At 40.5% G+C, this 18,300-nt stretch overlaps 1 protein-coding gene across 1 annotated transcript in view; it reads left to right on the top strand.

Annotated features, from left to right (window-relative positions):
• Positions 1–18,300, top strand: part of LOC122544125 (uncharacterized) — a 57,272-nt gene that overhangs the window by 22,101 nt on the left and 16,871 nt on the right. Inside the window, exons 10-17 of the mRNA XM_043683164.2 lie at positions 2,973–3,088; positions 4,906–5,041; positions 7,384–7,499; positions 8,514–8,655; positions 10,300–10,412; positions 13,135–13,273; positions 15,118–15,534; positions 17,294–17,710. Coding sequence (XP_043539099.2) covers positions 2,973–3,088; positions 4,906–5,041; positions 7,384–7,499; positions 8,514–8,655; positions 10,300–10,412; positions 13,135–13,273; positions 15,118–15,534; positions 17,294–17,710 — 1,596 coding nt within the window. The remainder of the gene's footprint in view (positions 1–2,972; positions 3,089–4,905; positions 5,042–7,383; positions 7,500–8,513; positions 8,656–10,299; positions 10,413–13,134; positions 13,274–15,117; positions 15,535–17,293; positions 17,711–18,300) is intronic.

The raw sequence follows: 18,300 nt of genomic DNA, 5'->3' as shown, positions 1-18,300 counted from the left end.
AGCCAAAGAGACTGCGGATGCTGTAATTCAGAAAAAAAAAAACAGAAGTTGCTGGAAAATAATCATCAGTCTGACAGCCCCCGTAGAGTGAAATCTGAGTTTACTTTCTGGATATTTTACTCTTTCTCAAAACTGATGGTAGCTCGGAAATTGTCGTTTCTTCGCAGAAGATAGAGTGGTGGGAGGGTGTGAGAAGTAAAAGAGAATTTGGGTTAGAGTCCAAAGAGGGAGAAGAACAGCTGTACAGATAAAGGAGTGGATAGTCATCTGGTTGGGAGTGTTAATACTTATTAATAGGGACTGTTAGTTGCTAAAAATTGGTTGAATGTAATAACAGAATATGTCATTACAGACAGCGTTACACGGATTAGTTATTACAGACAGTGTTACACAAGGCCTGGTACTGGGGTAAGGTCATGGGAGAGCTCAAATCCTGAAGTTATTGAATTCAATATTGAGTCCAGAAGGCTGCAGAATTACTATGCTGAGGAAGGGCGACTATTCTGAATCCTTAACTCTATTTCTCTTCACAGATGCTGCCAGACCTACTGGGTATTTCCAATAATTTCAATATTTATTTATTTTTTACAGCCTCTGCAGTTATTTTGGTTTTATTCCAATGGAAGTTTTCTGTTACCATATTGTAGTACGATTATTTATACACCTTTACACATGTGACAGTTCACCAATTTATATTTAGTAAGCTGAAGCAAAATCAATGACTTCAAATTGTATGTTTGGCAAGTAAAAGCCAAGGGTGTAGGTTTGCTTGCTGAGCTGTAGGTTTGATATCCAGACGTTTAATTACCTGGCTAGGTAACATCATCAGTGGCGAACTCCAAGTGAAGCGAAGCTGTTGTCTCCTGCTTTCTATTTATATCTTTCTCCTGGAGGGGGTTCCAGGGGTTTGTGGTGATGTCATTTCTTGTTCGTTTTCTGAGGGGTTGATAGATAGCATCTAGATCTATGTGTTTTTTATGGCGTTGTGGTTGGAATGCCAGGCCTCTAGGAATTCTCTGGCATGTCTTTCCTTAGCCTGTCCCAGGATAGATGTGTTGTCGCAGTCGAAATGGTCGGACTCCATTGAGAAAACCAATGCACTACTCGCAGACACCAACGTTTACCAAAAGGTGGCGCTAGACCCGACCACACAACTAGGAAACAAAATTACATATCTCCTCAGGAAATTACACAATTCCGGACAAATAAACAAGACGGAATTCCAGAAAATGAAACCCGACGGGACCAACACCCCACGATTCTACGGACTACCAAAAATCCATAAACCAGGAGCCTCCCTCAGACCCACAGTCTCACTACCCGGAACACCAAATACAGACTGGCCAAAGAACTACACGCAAGACTGAAGTACCTAGTAGAAGAGTCACAACACTCCATCCACTCCACCCAGGAATTCCTAAAAATCATCAAAAACACCAAAATAGATGAAGACGAAGCAATGATCTCATTCGACGTAACAGCACTGTTCACCTCCATCAATCTCGACTGAGCAAAGGAAACACTAGCCACACTTTTAGAAGAGACCATCACACACACACCAACCACCATCAATCATATTACCAACGAAAACATCATGAAACTAGTGGACCTGTGCCTCACCACACACTTCACTTTCACTTCACTACAAACAAACCAACGGCACACCCATGGGATCTCCGTTATCAGGATTCATAGCAGAAGCGGTAATGCAAAGGCTAGAACAAACAGCCCTACCAATTATCAAACCAAAAATCTGGGTTCGCTACTTAGATGACACCTTTCTGGACGTCACAGTAGAAAGAAATGATAAGGGAGAATTACAAACCTGCGTATACAGAAAACTGACAAACACTGACCAAATACTCAACTACACCAGCAACCATCCCAAAACACACAAACGAAGCTGTATCAGAACACTATTCCAACGAGCTACCACACACTGCAGCACAGATGAACTTCAAAAAACAGAGGAGAACCCCCTATACGACGTATTCAAGAAGAACGGATACTCAAAAAACGCAGTGCCCAGATTCCTCAAGAACAAACCATGACAAGCAGACCAAACACAGCCAGAAACCCTGACCACCTTACCAAACATCAGAGAAGTTTCAGAAATGACAGCCAGACTTCTGAAACCCCTCGGAATCCTAGTAGCACACAAACCCACCAACACTCTCAAACAAAAACTAACAAATTTAAAAGACACAGTACAACCCATGGACAAAACCAACGTCATCTACAAAATTCAATGCAAGGGCTGCCACAAACACTACGTAGGACAAACAGGAATAAAGTTAGCCACCAGGATACACGAACACCAGCTAGCAACAAAAAGACACTACCCTCCCTCCCTCGTAGCCCTACACACGGATGAAAAAAACCCCCACCATTTCAACTGGGACAACACATCTATCCTGGGACAGGCTAAGCAAAGACATGCCAGAGAATTCCTAGAGGCCTGGCACTCCAACCACAACGCCATAAACAAACACATAGATCTAGATGCCATCTATAAACCCCTCAGAAAACGAACAGGAAATTACATCACCACAAACCCCAGGAACCCCCTCCAGGAGAAAGATATAAATAGAAAGCAGGCGACAACAGCTTCGCTTCACTTGGAGGTCGCTACTGATGATGTTACCTAGCCAGGTAATTAAACGTCTGGATATCAAACCTACAGCTCAGCGAGCAAACCTACACCCTAAACCTCAACCTGAGCTACAAACCTTCACAAACCTTGCAAAACGTAAGAACAAAATAAGGAAATCATCAATTCGACAGATTTATTGTGGATGGCAAGAGGTTACAAAACAGATAAATAATTCTACATGTTTCTAATGAGCAATTGTACTTGACATTCGTTCGTACAGTTGTAAATTATGCATGTTCCAGTCGTTCAGAACTGTTGCCAATTAAAGATGCTAGTGCATTATATCTTGCAATGATGTGATGAATGTTTTATTTTATAGAGGGTGATAACAATGTAAATATGGCAACTTTGGCGACTGTGGCTGACGTTCAGCAATCCAAAGATGCAGCGTTACAGCAGGACAATACATTTAAAATTAAAGAAGATATGGACGAGGTCAGTGCAATTCCATTCTATCAGAATTCATTCACTCCAATTGAAGCTGAGTTTCGTTTGTCATAAATGGATCTTATCCAACAGTGGAACCCAACAGAAGTGTACTGTTTATTGTATTTACAGGGTCATCAAGTAGTCTCACAGTTCTTAGAAAATAAATATTTACAATGTTGCATTTTACATGAGAAGAAAGACCAAGACATTAAAAACCATGGACCAAGTACTGGGACATAAGATTAATTTTTTTGTCTTGTTGCCTCTAACTGACACAGATCTGATGGGCTGAATCGTCTTTTAATTGTTTTGGATAGATGTGCCGGATAGTTGGATTGGCCTGTTAAGAATAATTGCCCTGTAGTTAGGGTATGTTGGTTAGTGAGTTAACCATTGCAAAAACCAGAGGGTCTTTTGGGAATGTAGGGATTGGGGCGATGGATTTGGGTCTGGGTGGGATGCCCTTCTAAGTGTTAGGACAGACTCGATGGGCAGAAAAATCTCTTTCTGCAGTGTGGGATTCTATAATTCTAGATCTCTGAGACTCTATAACTACGAATTTCTTACGAACCTATGCATTATCCACGCAATTTCTACTTTCATGTCTCTCTTACCTGAAAACCGTGGTCATATTTCACTCCAGAGTAATGTGGCTGGCTCTCAAACTAAATGAATATTGGATCTTCTACCTATAGATGGCGTTATTGCATATTTTATCATATTCAATAGCAACAACTGTACAACAAGTTTTCAGAAATACCTCTTTTAGGCGAGAGCCTGGATATTATTAATGTAGATCTGACTTCCAATGATGTCCCATGAATTGCCAATGTTTTATTTCTGAGATAAGTGATAATAGCTCCAGTTGTTCTCTTTGTGATGTCAGAAATACGAAGTTACATACTGTTTGTCTCAGCAGGTGTCCAGGTGGTGATGGATCTTACCTATAATCAACACAACTGGGTCTGTCCAGTCCTCATCACCCCATCATTTGTATTTTTAACTTGCCCTCTCTATTGCAAGTCATATCAGCATCCTTGCCTCCAAGGACGAATTGTTGTATTGCATATTATTTTCTAGTTAATGTGCAATTCTTTCAATTTTGACAATCACTCTGTGCTTTCCATTTGTACTCTTCACTTCTTTACATTGGAATATTTCTCCCTATATTTACTAAACTGATATTTTATTCCGACACTTCTGATGTGAAATATATCTGTTCCTCCTGAATTTTTACTCATCAGTTGCATATTAAGCACATTGTTTTGTTGTTCAGGGATTCCTAGAGATTTCTAAAGTCAATCGCCATATCAGACAAGTGAGGTGATCTTGCTGTCTCTCCTGTCAATGAATCGAGATGTAAGGTCAAATGCTTTAGAGTGATTTATTATCCTTAATTCGGCATTTACAACCTATTTCAGTCAAAAGGAAGTAACTGTGGTGTAAACCTTCTGGCGCGAATCAAATTAATCATTTTTAATCTTAGAATCCCCACAGTGCAAATTGACACCATGCAGCCCATCAGAACAACATTTCCCCCATGAGCATACCACAACACGATCTTCATTTTAATCGTGGTTAATCTACCTAGCCAATTACTCCCTGGACATTCGCAGAAAATTGACATGGACAATCTACATCTTTGGACTGTGGGAAGAAAGCCATCGAAACCAACGCAGAAATGGGGAGAATTTGCAAAATTATCACAGACAGTCCCCGAGAGCTGATACCAAATCCAGATCCCTCACTCTGTGCATTGCAGATTCAGAATAGGTAAGGAATTGTCATTCCCTTGCTAACAAATTGTATTCTTGCTCAAACAGAACAAAGAGGAAAATGCTATGACTGATATATTACGGTGTAAGGACAATTGCAATGACATTAAACCCATGACTGAAACGAATTCAGAATCAGCTCGACAACCACATCCAAATGGAGAGCATGAAAAAGATGTTTCTGGTGAGATTATTTTATTTCCTGCAATGGATATGACTTTTATTTACTCATTCATAGAGTGTGGGCAACCCATTCGGGATTATCTTTTATTGTCAATTACTCTGCCTCCGCTGGATCTGTTTCTGGGATCACCAATTCCAACTAAGTGAGTCCCATATGACCTCCTTCTTCCACGACTGCAACTTTCCTTCCCACCTGGTTGGTGATGCCCTCCAGCGCATCTCCTCCACTTCACGCACCACCGCCCTTGGACACCACCCCTCCTAAAACGCAAGGACAGAACACTCCTAGTCTTCACCTTCCATCCCAACAACATCCCATACAACGCATCATCCTTCACCACTTCCACCACCTCCAAACAGACCGCACCTCGAGAGATATATTTGACTCCCCAACCCTGTCAGCATTCCGAAAAGACCATTCCATCTGCAACTCTCTCGCCAGGTCCATATCCCCCACCAGCCTACCACACTCCTTGCACCACAGGAAGTGTAAAATCTGCGCCCACACCACTCCCATCACCTCTATCCAAGGCCTGAAGGGATCATTCCGCATCCATCACAACTGTACCAGCACCTCTACCAACGTCATTTACTGCATCTGTTGCCATCCGATGTGGTATCCTCTACATCAGGAAGACAGGATGCCTTCTTGCGGGTTGTTTCCGAGAACATCTCCGGGACATCGGCAGTCAACTTTCCCACCGTCCTTGGCTGGACGTGTCAACTTATCCTCCCTCACTGTCAAGGACATTCAGGTCCTGGGACAAACTGTTTCCATGCGACATCTGGAGGAGGAACTCCTCTTTTTCTGCCTTGGGACTCTGCAACTACACGGGATAAATGAGGATTTAAAAAAAAGCTTCCTCGTTTCTCCTCTCCCCTCATTATCCCAGTCTCAAATCTCCAACTCGGCAGTGTCCCCTGGACCCGTCCATCACTCATCTTCTGACCTATCACCTTTACAATCACCATCTCCACCTGACACTTCTTCAGTGATCTTTCACCAGCCCCACCCCATCCCATTTAACTCTCAGCACCGACCCACAAGCCCCATTTATAATGAATGGTTTACGGCTAAAGCATTGATTCTCCTACCTCTCGGACGCTGCCTGCTCTGCTGTGCTTTTCCAACACTACATTCTCGACCCTAATTGCCTAGGGGGCAATCAAGAGTCCAACATATTGCTGTGTGCCTGGAGTTGTAGGCAGATCAGGCCATATAGGTTTGACCGTGTCGGTGCCTAAAGGACGCTACTGAAACAAATGGATTTATCTGATAGTTGACAAATGTTTCATAATCATCATTTTGCTCTCAATTCCAGATTTACACTTATTTATTTAGAATGTAGTGGAAGCAGGAGACGGTAGAGTTGGGGGAATAGGCATTCTGCTGCAGCTGAAAGTTAGAATTCAGAGTTTGTGCTACATGCTTAGTTTGAGGATTGGAGCTATTTGTTCAAACTGGAAATGAACGAGGGAACTATTTGCGGTTAACGCGGGTTGTAACAAAAGAAGAGAAGCTGATAAAGAGCTTATTCTTACGAACATAATGCCATAAAAAAACAGAGCAGAACTAGACTATTCGTTATACCGTGTCTGCTCTACTATTTTTCCATGGCTGATATGCTTCTCAAACCTGTTCTCCTGCCTTCTCCCTGTAACCCTTGATTCATTTACTTTAAAAAAACCTGTCGATATCGACCTAAAAGACAATCAATGACAGCAAGGACAGAAAACTCGGAAGTTTTGTAATACTTCCCTTAATTGAGAGGTTTCTGGGAATCAGTATTGAAAGTTAATCTTACTTCTCATTGTTATTACGTAGTATTAGACTGGGTGAACTAAGAAGTAAAAATCCAAATATAAACGTATTGTTTGTGGATCATCGACCAAGAGTAGTGATGCAAATCAAAGCACATTTGTTGAAATTACTCATCAATGTGACAGAGGAGCACAGGAATACAGGGGGATCTGAATGTACATTAATTCTGGAAACAATTAAGTAACATTGATGTTAAGTCGGGTAAATTCCTCGAATGAATGCAAAGTATGTTGAAGGAACTAACCAGGGATGCATGTTTTAGATTTCGTGTAGAACTGTAAAATGGCTGGATAATCATTTTGTTACGAAGGGAATCACTAGTGAAGGGTTGATAATAATTTCAAAAGTAAAACACAAAAGGTATCACGTTCGTGAAAAATGTACTCCATTATTTTTAGCCCAATTAAGCCCCAAAGGAAAAGAAGTTTTCTCTGCGTGTGGTTTAATTCATTTTTATATTTCAAATTTTCAATGCATTGAATTTGCGATGTTCTAATCACGTTTTGTTTTGCATTTCCTAGTGAACGATAATGAAGAAGATGCAAATTTGTCAACAGGAGCTGACATTCCACAATCTAAAGATGCAGAGCAACAGCAAAACAATCCATTGGAAATTAGTACAGAAGATGTGTGTAAGGTCAGTGTAAATCCACTCCGTCAAAATTCACTCACCTTGAAGAAATCGTACTTCCTCTGTCATAAATAGATCTTAACTGATGTTTGAATTTGACCAAAAGTATATTGTTTCTTGTATTTCGAGGACCAGCAATTTCTATAACGAGCCAAAAAGTAATTCCCATCCAATGAAAGATTCTATTTGAGAAGACAGACCAAGCAGTAAAGGCTGGGGCCCAAGTGCTTGCAAATACGATTAAAATAGCGAGCTGGTTATCTCTGCATAAACGGTGTGCAATTCAGTTAGATAGGCAATGCCAAAAATGCTCCGTAGAGTTAAGCGGTGTGTTGGTTAGGTGGAGTTACTGGTAAAATCCCAATGCAGTTTTGGGGTTGTGGTGGTTTGGGTCTGGGTGGGATGCCATTCTGAGATTTGGTGCAGACGAAATGGGGCGAATGCCTTCTTTCTGAATTGCAGGGATCTCTATTATTTCAGATCTCTATGATGGAAAGAGAGCATTTTAGTCCTGACCTATCATTTTTCCCACGCAATTTACGCATCAACTTGGCATCAAGATGGAAAAGCAAATATTTTAAAGATTATTTTTTTCTTTTTATGTTGACATTTAAAGACTCTTTCAGTTAAAGGGAGATAAACGTGATAAACTTTATGGCATTTGTCAAATTAATAATTCAGAATCATCGAATCCTAAAAATGAAAATAGATGCAATTCAGCCCATCTAAAGAACATTGAAACCAGGAGCAGAACCCCACTCTCTCCTCATATTTATGGTGGGTAAACTACCTCGCTTATACATCCCTACACATCCATGGAAATTTGCCAATCCATGTCTTTGGACTGTGGGAGGAAAGCAGATGAAACCCATGCAGGCACAGGTAGAATGTGCAAGCTCCACTCAGACAGTCCCGCAGAGTTGGTATCAAACACGTGTCCCTGACTCTCTGCCTTGTGACTACAGAATAGATGAGGCATTGTCATTCCCTTGTTAACAAAGTGTAATCTTGCTCAAACAGAACAAAGAGGAAGATGGAGTGACTGAAACGCTATGCTCTAAGGACAACGCCAATGACATTAACACCACGGATACAGCGAATGCATATTCAACTCCACAACTCCATCCAAATGGAGCCCATGAAAATGGCGAAAATGTTTCTGGTGGGGTTACATTTATTTCCTCCAATGGATATGAGTCATGCAAGATAATCAGAGGGTTAGATAGGGTGGACAGGGAGAGCCTTTTTCCAAGTATGGGGACGGCAAACACGAGGGGACACAACTTTAAATTGAGAGGAGATATGTATAAGACAGATGTCAGAGGTATGTTCTTTACTCAGAGAGTAGTAAAGGTATGGAATGCTTTGCCTGCATCGGTAGTAGATTCGCCAAGTTTAAGTGCATTTAAATCGTCATTGGACGGCAAATTGACGTACATGGAAGAGTGTAGGTGGGATGGGCTTCAGATTAGTATGACAGGGAGGTGCAACATCGAGGGCCGAAGGGTCTTTACTGCGCTGTAATGTTCTATGTTTATTTATTCATGGGATGTGGGTACCCTAGTCTGGACCAGCCTTTATTGTTTGTGCATAATTGCCCAGAGGGCAATCAAGAATCCACCATATTGCTATGGGTCTGGAGTCAAAAGCAGAGCAGACCAGGTAAGGATAGCAGTTTCCTTCCTGAAATGACGTCACTGAACCAAATGGATTTACGTGATATTCGACAACGGTTTCATGGTTATTGTTAAACTTTTAAGTCGAGATTTTGTTTATGGAATTGGAATGTAGTGTGGGTAGGAGTCGACAGAGTTAGGGGAATAGACATTTTGCTGCAGCTGACAGTGAGAATTCAGAGGCTGAGCTTCCTGCTCCGTTTCAGAATTGGAGCGGTTATTCAGTTTCAGAATTGGAACGGTTATTCAGACTGGAAATGAACGTGTAGTAGAAGCAAAGGGATCTACTTGTTGTGTTTAACTTCGGAGGTAACAAAAGAAGAGAAGCAAATGAAGGCGGTTCCTCTTACCATCATAATACAATAGCATATAGGAGCAGAATTAGACCATTCTGTAAACTGTGTCTGCTGTACTATTCCTTCATGGCTGATATGTTTCTCAACCCCATTTTCCTGCCTTCTCCTTGTCACACTTGATTCCATGACTGAAGAAGCTATTGATGTCGGTCTGAAGGACACTCAATGACAGCAAAGACAGGAAAGAGGGATAGAGTGGTGTAACAGCTTTCTGAATTCAAAGTTTCACAGTAACCAGTGCTGAAAGTGAAATTCGTTTCTCAATATTATTACCTAGAATTGAATTGGGGAACGAAGAAATAAAAATTATTATGAAAACTTATTGCTTGTGGACTACTGAGCAAGAAGAGTGATGCAAATCAAGCACAAATTTTGAACTTTTACATCAATGTGAAGAGTATTACAGCAAAAAGGGAGATCTGAATGTGCACTTGTTCTGTGTATAATTAAGTAGCATTGATGTTGGGTTGGACAACCAATTCGAATGTATGCAAAATTTACTTAAGGAACTAATTAGAGAATGGAGTTTTCATATCTAGCATAAAACTGTAAAATTGTTAATTAATAATTTCCTTGTGATGGGAATGAAGAGTGAAGGGTTGAAACTAATATCACAGGTAAAACAAAAAAAAAGTTATCACGTTAGTGAGAAAATGTATTCCATTATATCCCACACATTGAAGCCCCAAAACAAAAGATGTAGCCTCTCCTTGGGTTTATTATATTTCACCTTTGCATTTTTCACTGAAGTCATTACTATTTTGCATTTTCTAGAGAGTAATGGAGAAGGTGTACCTTTGTCAACAGAAGCTGGCATTCAACAATCCAGAGATGCAGAGCTACAACAGGACAAACTACTGGAAGTTAGTAAAAAAGATGTGGACAAGGTTAGTGTAAATTATTTCGATTAGAATTCACTTACTCTGAAAGAATTTGAGGTTCCTTTGTCAGAAAGAGAAATTATCCGATGGTAAAATTAACCTGATTTTTTTCTGGTAATTCCAGGTTCATGAGTTTGCATTATGATTCATATAAACTTATTGCTATCCAATATACGATTTTATTTGAGAAGAAGGGACAAGGCAGGCAAGACTCTCGGCCAAGTGCTGGCAAATAGGACTACAATAGTTAGATGGCTGTTTCTGGGCAGCAGGGCATGATGGGCCAAAGGACCTATCTTGTCTTCTGCAAAGCAGTGCAGCTTAGGTGGATAGGCCGTGCTTAAAAAAGTACCGCCTAATGTACAAGAATATGTGGTCAGGTTTGTTAACTTTGATAAAATCCAAGTGATGTTTCGGAGTTGTGGTGAAGGTGGTCTTGGGTGGGATGCCATTTGGAGAGTTCGTGCCGACTCTTTGGGCCGAATGGCCTGTTTCCGCACTGCTGGGATTCAATGATTTGAGGTCTCTATGATTCAACAACAGCTTGATGTAACCAGTCTGATGCATTTCACATGCACTTTCATCATCAAGGTGGCAATGGAGATGGTGTCGTTAGCCAGTACATCTCCGCTATGACTGACTGTTATTTCTCTGTTCCTCTTTTTAATGCTTTCTCTTTCCTTTTCGTTTTGCTTTCTTTTACTCACCCTCCTGTCTTGATCTTTGATGGTAATAGCAGCAGTGAGTGAGACAGTGAGTGAGCCCACTGTGAACTCAATTGACTCATTTCTTACTTTCCATGGAGTGTGCATGAAATCTAGCATTGGAATCGGTGACTGCTTGTTAGCAGCGGTTACATCGACCACGGTAAGACCAAGAACGAAAGGAAGCCGCTGTGGGTTGCTGACTTTGTCGCTGGTTGGTTCTGGCACTGGTGGCGAAGCTGTGGGAGAAGGGCATTATGGACACATCAGTGAGGTTGGCACAGCAGCAAGAGATGACAGGCTGATGTTGTTGGGAACGTCGTAGTTGTCAGCGAGATTGTGTGAGCAGAATCAGCCCCGCGGTAAAAAATGCTGCTTGAAGATTGGTGCCTTATATATTAGTTGGTTCCAGTGTCGATGGTAGCAAAATGTTGGAGGAAGGACGGTTTTGCGGGCGTCAGTGATAATACGCTGGCTCAGGACGGATGAACACACTTTAGACCATGCTTATTTTGTTGTTAATTTTCCTTATTCTTCTAACTATTCAAAATGGTGTATGACCGGGGCAACAGTGGGAGAGCTTTCGAATTTTTATTTTACTGTTTCCTCTCTGTCCAGTACACGTGATAATAAAATTATTCATTCGTTCAATTCCCACTTCTAAGTATTTTTTCAGACGAAAATCGAGGAATACTTTTAGCTCAGAATAATGTCAGTGGCTTCCAAAGGAAGTAAATATTGCATCTGTTACACTTCGATAGTGTTAGCGCATAATCTTACATATCAATGAACCAAAAAGCAATCCACTTCAGAATGTACAAATTCCACTTTCATATGCGTGCTTGAATATAATTAATGTCGATCTGATTTCCAATGATGTCACATTAATCCTCAAAGTTTCATTTCTGAGATAACCGATACAAACTCCAGTTCTCCCCTATGTGACATAAGATATAATAAAAAAAAGTTATATTCTGGCTGTCTGAACTGCTGTCCGCTTGGCGATCGACCTTACCCACATTTAAAACATCTAACTCAGACATCCCCTGATAACCTCGACTTTTGGACTTGAAACTCTTCCTCCGTCTTGCACATCATATCGGCATCCTTGCCTCTGAGAACAAATGTTATTCTCTGGTCAGCACCCAGTTGGCTCAATATTGTCAACCTTTCTACGCCTTCCATTTGTGCTCTTCACATCTTTATTCTGAGACATCGCTCCTCACTTGTATTCAAACAAAGGATTAGTCAAATTGATATGAGATGAAATATATCTGTGCCTTCTGCATTTGTACGCGTCAGTAACATGTCTAGCATCTACTTTTGCCAGGCAGGGATTCCTTAAGATTTCTACAGTTAATGGCCATATCACACATTGAGATCTTGTTAACGTCTGTCATTACAATCACGCAAAATGTAAAAGCAAGTATTTGTGGAGAATTGTTCTCCTTAATTTGACATTTTAAGGCAGTTTCAGTCACAGGGAAGTAAACATAATGCAACTCATTGGGCATTTGTCAAATTAATTAGTTAGAATCAGAGAAACCTCATCATGCAAGTTCGCCATTCACCCAATTTGAAAAATATTTCATCCAGGAGAACCACTTCACCCTTATGTGTATGGGTAATATATCTGGCCTGTACATCCATGGCCATCTGGGCAACTTGCTGTGGCCATTCGACCAAACCTGCAAATCTTTGGACTATGCGAGAAAACCCTCACAGGCACAGGGAGAATCGTATTCTCATAGATTATCAGCAGTGTGGAAACAGGTCCTTTCTCCAAACAAGTGCACACCAACTTTCCTAAGAGTAATCTACCCAGACCCATTCCGCTACCCAATTATGCTACATTACCCCGACTAATGCGCCGAACCTACAAATCCACAGAATGTGCAAACTCCACACAGATATTCACCAGAGCAGATATCAAAACCCAGTTCCCTTGCTCTGTTTATTGTCAATACAGAATATGTAAGGAAATGTCACTCCCTTGCTGATGATTTACAATCTTGCTCTAACAGAACAAAGAGAAACATATTGTGTCTGAAACACCGGACATTTGCAATGACATTAAATCCAGGAATTCCATGAATGGAGATTCAGCTCCACAACCCCATTCAAATGGAGACCATGAAAACAGCATACATGCACAAGCATTCGGTGAGATCACTTTTATTTCATAGTACGGATATTCTTTACACATTCATGTAATGTGGGCTGTATCACTCTTTAAGGCTGATGTCTAATTGCCCAGAGACCAGTAAAAAATCCACCCATATTCGGTCTAAATTAAATTACATCGACTTTGGGAAACCAAATTCTTCAATTATATGCAAAAAGCACTGAAGGTACGAACTGGGGAATTGATTTTCATGTGTAATATTGAAATATGCAGAATGATAAGTTAGTTATATTAACGCTATAGAACAGATAAAAAAAACCACCAAAAGGAATTCGAACGAGAAAAACATGGAAAGTATCAGGTTTTTGAAAAATGTAATAAGTTGTGCCTAGACATAAACACCAAAGCAGGGGAAGTATTTGATGCTATTTCATTTTTGTTTCAAACCTTTTTATTCTTCCTGAAGAATTTTCTGATCTGCATGGAGATGTCTTGGATCCAAAACCGAATGAGGAATTCTGAAATACTGTAACAGTCTAAGCAATTTTTTTTCTCATAAAAGGGAGGACCAACATTGTATAAATATGCAAACTCCTTTTAAACAATTGGAGGATGAGCTGCAGTTTTGCAGAGAGGGATAGTCTAAAACTATTATCCCATTGTTCTCAAATACAAAACCTCAGAACGAAATGGTCCCTATGAAGATTACCCCTGCAAGTCCTCGGCCACTCAGGAATCCAGATCCAACTGTTCTTCAGCAAGAGGAGAAAACTACAATCAGCGTTCCCAGGGGTAACGCGCGCCCAAATGGAATTAACAGTTTTTTTTTAGACATAACAGAGAAAATAACGGGTCCTGGAGCAGATGAGAACAGTGACCATGCACCCAGCCCGATGACACATTCTTTTTAATTAATCCACGTAAATTAAAGAATTAATTACGTCCAGGGAACAACTATCATAGTGCTCATTCTCCTTTACTTTATTTGCTGTCACCTCCCCCCCACCAGTGTGAGAATGTTAATATTGTTATATCAGGAATGCAGGCATGCTGTGATATTTACAATTTATTATTCATTCACTTATCTGAAGAAAGAGGTTACATAAAATCCTGATTTACTGTTGTAGTTTTCTTTGATAAAATAATTGAATCATTTTGGCCGTTGGCTCGTTTTCGATAAAACTAGCCTCGTGTCTTTTTGAATCATTCCGACATTTTCAGAACAACGTGCCGTTACATTTATACAGTCACTGACCAGACACGTTACCGTTTGTATATTCTCATCACTCTCGTAGCACACACTAATACCAATCTGTCAGCATGAAAATGACCTGTTTGCCCACGATCATTTTCTTGTGCTTTATCAATCCTCTCATCAAGTCTCATTTTCCCATCACCATCTAGGCTCACTGACGTCCTTTTTAGGTTTCTTCATTACACAGACCCCGTACACTGCTTATGAACAGAAAAATGATTCACTCCCATCTGATACTGTAAAGATCATTTGTGACTCAGGGTCAACATACAGTAACAGAGGAGTAAAGGAATCTTGGGGGGTCTGACTTTCCATATATTCCATGTAAAATGAAATGACTTTAATGTTGGGAGAACAAATTCTTCAAATATCTGCAAAGTGTTCTTCAGGTAAAAGCTGGCGAATTTGTTTTTATTTCTCATTTTGAAGTTTGTAAAATGGTTAATTAATTAACATGTTAAAATAATGTTGCAGAATGCTTAATACCTGAAGGTATTTGAAAGTCGACCACACCTCAAGTATCGGGTTATTGAAAGATGTATTAGATTTTGTCTAGCCCATTTAAACCCCAGTGGAAGAGAAATATTTGTGCTTTTCATTTCGTTAAACTTTTGTTTCTTCCCGCAGAATCTCCTGTTCTGCATGGAGATTCCATGGACGAGCACATGTGTGAGGAATTCAGAAACACGACAACAGACTCACCAAGTTTACTTCATAACAGGGAAATCCAGGATAGTGTAAACATTCAATCACTTCAGAAACCATTGCAGGATAAACTGCAGGTTTGTAGGGAAGGACATGTTAAAACAACTATCCCTTTGTTCTCAACTGCAACACCTCAGCAGGAACTGGGCAACGTGAAGAGTACCCATACATGCCCCAGTCCAGTGAGGAATCCCGGACCAATTGGTCTTCTGCAAGAGGAGAACATCTCAATCGGCGGTCCCAGTATAAATATGCTTCCAGATGGAATGAGCGTTCCGTTTGGCGCAGCAGTGAAGGCAAAGGGACCTGGAGCAGTTGAAAACAGTGACAATGGACCCGGTGAGATGAAACTGTGTGTTTAATTAATATACCGAGAAAGATTTAATTACATCCAGTGAACCACCATCAAACTGTTCATTTTCTTTTACTTTATTTGTTATTCTCTCCTGTGTGAGACTGTAAACATTGTTATCAGGAATTCAGTCATAGAGTCAAAGAGTCAGAGATATGTATTGCATGGAAACAGACCCCTCGGTCCAACCGGTCCATGCTGACCAAATATCCCAACCAAATCTAGTCCTACCTGCCAGCAACTGGCCCATATTCCTCCAAACTCTTCTTATTCATATACCCATCCAAATGCCTCTTCAATGTTGCAATTGTACCAGCCTCCACCATATCCACTGGCAGCTCATTCCATACATGTACCACCCTCTGCATGAAAAAGTTGCCCCTTTGGTCTCTTTTATATCTTACCCATCTCACCCTAAACCTTTGCCCTCTAGCTCTGGACTCCCCGACCCCAGTGAAAATACTTTGCCTATTTATCCTATCCATGCCCGTCATAATTTTGTAAACCTTTATTAGGTCACTCCTCAGCCTCCGACGCTCCAGGGAAAACAGCCCCAGCCTGTTCAGCCTCTCCCTGTAGCTCAGATCCTCCAACCCTGGTGACATCCTTGTAAATCTTTTCTGAGCCCTTCCAATTTTCACAACATATTTTCGATAGGAAGGAGACCAGAATTGCATGCAATATTCCAACAGTGGCCTAACCAATGTCCTGTACAACCGCAACATGACCTCCCAACTCCTGTACTCAATACTCTGATCCATAAAGGAAAGCATACCAAACGCCTTATTCACTGTCCTATCTACTTCAAGGAGCGACTCCACTTTCAAGGAGCTATGAACCTGCACTCCAAGGTCTCTTTCTTCAGCAACACTCCCTCGGAACTTACCATGAAGTGTATAAGTCCTGCTAAGGATACATAAAGTTTATACTTCATTATCTTATCTGAAAATAGAGGTTACATAGAATCCTGCTTCCAAATATGCTATTGCAGTTTTCTTCTGTAAAATAATTGAATCATTTTGGCCGTTGGCTCGTTTTTGGATAAAACTAGACTCATGTCTTGTTGAATCATTCCGACATTTTGAGAACAACGTGCCGTTCCTTTTATACAGTCACTAACCTGACATGTTACCGTTGGCATATTCTCATCACTCTTGTACCTCACACTAATACCAATCTATCAGCATGAGAATGACCTGTTTGCCCACGATCGTTTTCTTGTGCTTTATCAAACCTCTCACCAAGTGCCATTTTCCCATCGCCATCTAGGCTCACTGATGTCCTTTTTGGTTTCTTCATTACACAGATCCTGTACACTGCTAATGAACAAAAAATGATTCACTCCCATCTGATACTGTAAAGATCATTTGTGATTCAGAGTCAACATACAGTAACAGAGGAGTAAAGGAATCTTGGGGGGAATTGACTCTCCATATATTCCATGTAAAATGAAGTGACTTTAATGTTCGGAGAAAATATTCTTCAAATATCTGCAAAATGTTCGTCTGGTAAAAACTGGAAAATTCGTTTTTATTTCTCATTTTGAAGTTTGTAAAATGGTTAATTAATTAACATGTTAAAATAATGTTGAAGAATGCGTAACACCTGAAGGTATTTGAAAGTCGACCACACCGCAAGTATCTGGTTATTGAAAGATGTATTAGATTTTGTCCAGCTCATTCAAACACCAGTGGAAGAGAAATATTTGTGCTTTTCATTTCGTTAAACTTTTGTTTCTTCCCGTAGAATCTCTTGTTCTGCATGGAGATTCCATGGACGAGCACATGTGTGAGGAATTCAGAAACACGACAACAGACTCACCAAGTTTACTTCATAACAGGGAAATCCAGGATAGTGTAAACATTCAATCACCTCAGAAACCATTGCAGGATGAACTACAGGTTTGTAGGGAAGGACATGTTAAAACAACTATCCCTTTGTTCTCAACTGCAACACCTCAGCAGGAACTGGGCAACGTGAAGAGTACCCATACATGCCCCAGTCCAGTGAGGAATCCCGGACCAATTAGTCTTCTGCAAGAGGAGAACATCTCAATCGGCGGTCCCAGTATCAATATGCTTCCAGATGGAATGAGCGTTCCGTTTGGCGCAGCAGTGAAGGCAAAGGGACCTGGAGCAGTTGAAAACAGTGACAATGGACCCGGTGAGATGAAACTGTGTTTAATTAATATACCGAGAAAGATTTAATTACATCCAGGGAACCACCATCAAAGTGTTCATTTTCTTTTACTTTATTTGTTATTCCTCCCTATGTGAGATTGCTGATTTTGTTATCAGAAAAGCGAAATGCTCTCATATTTACAATTTATATTTCATTCATTTACCTCAAGAAAGAAGTTACATTGAATCCTGATTCAGAATTTAGTATTGCAGTTTTATTTTGTAAAATATTTGAATAATTTTGGCTATTGGCTTGTTTTTTTTGGATAAGACAAGCCTCATGCCTGTTTAAAACTCTCCGACATGTTTAGAACAATGCGCTTCTCCTATAACACAGCCACTGACCCGACATGTGACCGTCTGTATTTTCTTATCACTCTTGTAGCACCCACGAATACCAGTCTGTCAGCATAATAATGATCTGTTTGTCGCACCGACAGTTTACTTTCCTTTATTGATCCTCACACCAAGTCCCATTTCCCAATTATTAGCTGGGCTTACTGACGTTCACTTTGTTCTAAGTTCAACCACAACTGGATTTTATCATTCAAAATTGCCATGTTGGCAAATCCC

Source organism: Chiloscyllium plagiosum, unplaced genomic scaffold (assembly GCF_037043375.1).
Source record: "Chiloscyllium plagiosum isolate Xiang-an unplaced genomic scaffold, Cpla_swu_hap1 HiC_scaffold_40, whole genome shotgun sequence".
Lineage (NCBI taxonomy): Eukaryota > Metazoa > Chordata > Chondrichthyes > Orectolobiformes > Hemiscylliidae > Chiloscyllium > Chiloscyllium plagiosum.
This window is presented reverse-complemented; position numbering and strand designations above follow the sequence as displayed.